This window comes from Rhagoletis zephyria, unplaced genomic scaffold, assembly GCF_001687245.7.
Source record: "Rhagoletis zephyria isolate East Lansing unplaced genomic scaffold, Rhagoletis_zephyria_1.1 Rzeph_scaffold_35985, whole genome shotgun sequence".
Lineage (NCBI taxonomy): Eukaryota > Metazoa > Arthropoda > Insecta > Diptera > Tephritidae > Rhagoletis > Rhagoletis zephyria.
In genome coordinates this window covers 1-3,343 of record NW_016193040.1, presented here as the reverse complement: position 1 = coordinate 3,343, position 3,343 = coordinate 1, and the positions used below count along the sequence as shown (strand labels likewise).

General features: G+C 38.1%; 1 protein-coding gene across 1 annotated transcript; it reads right to left on the bottom strand.

The window, feature by feature from the left end:
- Nucleotides 1–3: 3 nt before the first annotated feature.
- LOC108354444 (ran-binding protein 3-like) lies at nt 4–1,910 on the bottom strand (the record flags this gene model as incomplete). Its single annotated transcript, XM_017605630.1, has 6 exons — nt 1,787–1,910; nt 1,195–1,604; nt 995–1,132; nt 607–867; nt 377–526; nt 4–275 (listed from the first exon to the last, which is right to left on the bottom strand). Coding segments are annotated over exons 1-6 (1,247 nt in total), but the record flags the coding sequence as incomplete, so codon positions are not given.
- Between the last annotated feature and the right edge of the window lie 1,433 nt (nt 1,911–3,343).

Sequence of the window (3,343 nt, the reverse complement as noted above, 5' to 3'; positions counted from 1 at the left end):
TCGTTTTCCGGTACAGCTGTAGCTTCTGCTTCTTTTGCCTCTTCCTCGTGATTAGCACCGGATTCGACACCGTTTTTCGTTTCAGCTGGTGCTCGACATTCTTCAGGGTGCGAAGCTTTTCGCAGTTCGATTCGTTTTATCAGCTCTTTATGCAACAATGACATATCTGCAGGGCGTCCCATCACTAAGAAGATTTTGATTTTGCCAGTATTATCCATGGCAGTAAGGCGTAGTGATTTGTTGCTGGGACGTTGAGCAACCATGCCGGCCCAAACCTGATATTAGCAAAATTAAAAAGTTTAATCATAATATTATAAAATAAACCTTCTTGTCTTCAGCTAGATTTAATACTAAATTGAGCCAATAATCAACTAACTTTCGTGTTCAGCAATAAACGAAGGTTACCCGCTGTTCGAAAAACAACACGTGAGCACTCTTGTTCGTTTTTTGAATCATTCAAACGTAAACTTCCACGTCCGCGTTCCTCCCAGTTGCTGTTGACGAAGGCAAACAACTTACAATTGACCTGCATCGAGACAAAGTTTATGTGATGAGACATATTAAGGTATCAGGGTTAAATTACTCTGATTATTTGATGAAACTTACATCAACAATATTAATTTCATTTTCTTCACCCGTGAACGTTTCTACCTCTTCATATTTCCGTTTCTGAGCGCGACTCTCCTCGTACTCACGCGCCACATCAGTAAGTGTCTTTGTTTCATTATCTTTTGGTGCAGCACCTTTGTCACTCTCACCGGCTTTAGCCGCATTTTGTATGACACTTGAGAACAGCAATTCAGCAGAAGTAGAGCAACCGGCGTCTGCATTTTCCGATTTCGCTGCTCCCTCTGGGTTGACATTTTCCTTTGGAAATACACACAATTTTTAACATTTTTAGAACATTATATTGATAAGACGCATGATTCATTCTTGAATCATGCCTAAAACTTATGTATAAATATAATTGAAATTTAATTAAAATCAGCATTACCCCTACAACGCGTTCATGCACATTTTGGCCAAATACAAAGCCGGATTTTTCCACCAATGGTATCGAGTTCTTGGCGGCAGCAAAAAGATTTGCTCTTTCTAATCCATTTTTTCGCAACAATGTTAAAGGATCCGTGCGCTTTAAAACAAAATATGTATGAAAGAATTACTAGCGAAATAAATAAAGCATCCACATCATACTTCATCCGGTTCATCATCGTCTGCCGCTTTTTTATCATCTGTTGTTTCGCTATCATTTGCTGCGTCGCCACCAACAGCACCTTCATCAGCACTTGCTTCATTATTTTCTGCCTCCTCATCATCGTCTTTCTGTTCCCGCATAAAAGGATTATGATTGGTTGTACTGCTCACGGAATCCTCTTCGTCTCCGTCCACATTATTGACTGTGGCTGTTGAATTGGAAGACGCATTGGCATTACCAAGGGAATTGTTATTGCTATTGGCTAATGCTGCTGCTCCCAAAACTGATGAACCGAGCACTGAGGGGCGCAATACCCCTGAACGTAGAACAGGATTTACACCGCCACCGGTTAACCGCGAGGATTGTAGGATTGAATCGCTTCCAACGCTGTTCGATTCGTTAGAGGTATCTGTAGGAATAAAGGCAAAACGTGTAACAGCCGGTTTATACTTCCAGAAATTTTCGCAAGTTTTTCTCTGCTTCTCTGTATGTGCCGCCCGTTGTTCCTACATACTTTTATTTCGGCACATAAATGCATTTAGATAACGTGCGTTGGAAAAACTTACTTTTCCATTGGCTTTATGGGCTTACCATTATTTTCGGACATTTTCAATGTATACTTGCAGAACTATTATAATTTGTTAAAAATGAAAGTCTTCGAGAGTTCTGCAAATTAAACTGTGCTGAATTGTCAAACTTCCGAAGCGTATGCAGAATGTCAAGGTAAAGCAAATTAAAAAAAAACCGAAGGTACACATGTTGCCATACCAGAAGAATTTCATTAAACAAAAAAGGCTGTTGCTTTCGATATTCCTAGCAACATGTCGCAATCAACACATTCGGCCTGACCTCGTACTTTTCTGTCTAAATCCAGTAAAATTACCAAATAATAGGGGTATACATCTAAAGTGACTAAGGGACAAATTGCTTAAATTTATCATTTCATCCGCATTCTTTCATAACGCACCTTGGTAAATAATTGCACAAAATTGTTTATTATTTAACTTATCTGGCGAGTTACGTTTCATTCTTACCTCGTCCATTCTGCTAATTTGCTTTTTATAGCGGTCTGTCAGGGTTGAGTTTTGTTGAAATTAATACGTTTAGCCCATGAACCAAAAATACAAGATCACGTAAGAACGCGACGTTGTATTTGTAACTGGTTTTGAGAAAAAAGTTTGCAAAAGCGGGTTCGTCAGCTGAGCGTTTGTTTACATAACAAGCACCACTATTTTACACTTTTATTCAAGTAAAGAAGAGTTAATTCAAAATGACAACACATTTTATAGCATTTTGTTGCATCATTTTACCTAAATTGTGCGTTTAAAGTGGCTGACAATAATTTTGGCTAATTTTGGTTTTCATTGTTTTCTTTGCTTTGTTTACTTTTCGCTCGTTTTCCAGTGAAACAAGATGGCGTAGAACCCGCTAAAAAAATCGACTTTTTTCACTCTCTTGTTCTTACGTGATCTTGTGTATTTCGTTCATGACGTTTAGCCACCAAAATCATTTGATAGAGTGATAAACTTTGGTTAAATAGATGTCCATACAAAGTTTGACAGTTGATTTATCAAAATGAAAAATTTATAATTTTATAAAGTTTATCAATAGTTTATCACTTTTCATGGGGACCCCTAATAACTATGTGCTCAGTTCGAGTATATGATCAATTGCTAGTTAAATATGGCAAAATCTGGTCGAAAATCGGGAGTGAGCTGGCCACGGTATTGCCGTTGAGGATTTACAGAAAGTCGCAAAAAGGGCTCATTGACGAGAAAGAGTCACTAAATTTTTGTTTCTCTTTTCTTTACTATTTAGTAAAATAATTAATCTGTATTACAAGGTCCCTACAAGAACAGTGATAGTCATTTGATTAATCATGTGATACTCACTGGGGAGGGAGATCTCAACCAAGTACTTCTATCAACTTTTTAAGAGCAATATGCAAAACGTGATGTAAANAATTCTTGTAGAGGTCTTTTCGCTGCTAGAATGCCACGTTGTCGAATTTAAAAAGAAAGCATACTTCCGTCCATAAATTGGCGTGTCAAGCGCCAAACAACTATAAAAATCCCCTTGGCCGTACAATTTGTATGGAGCATCCCACAATAACGCTGCGCTAGCGCCGAGCCATGATTCAATAATTAT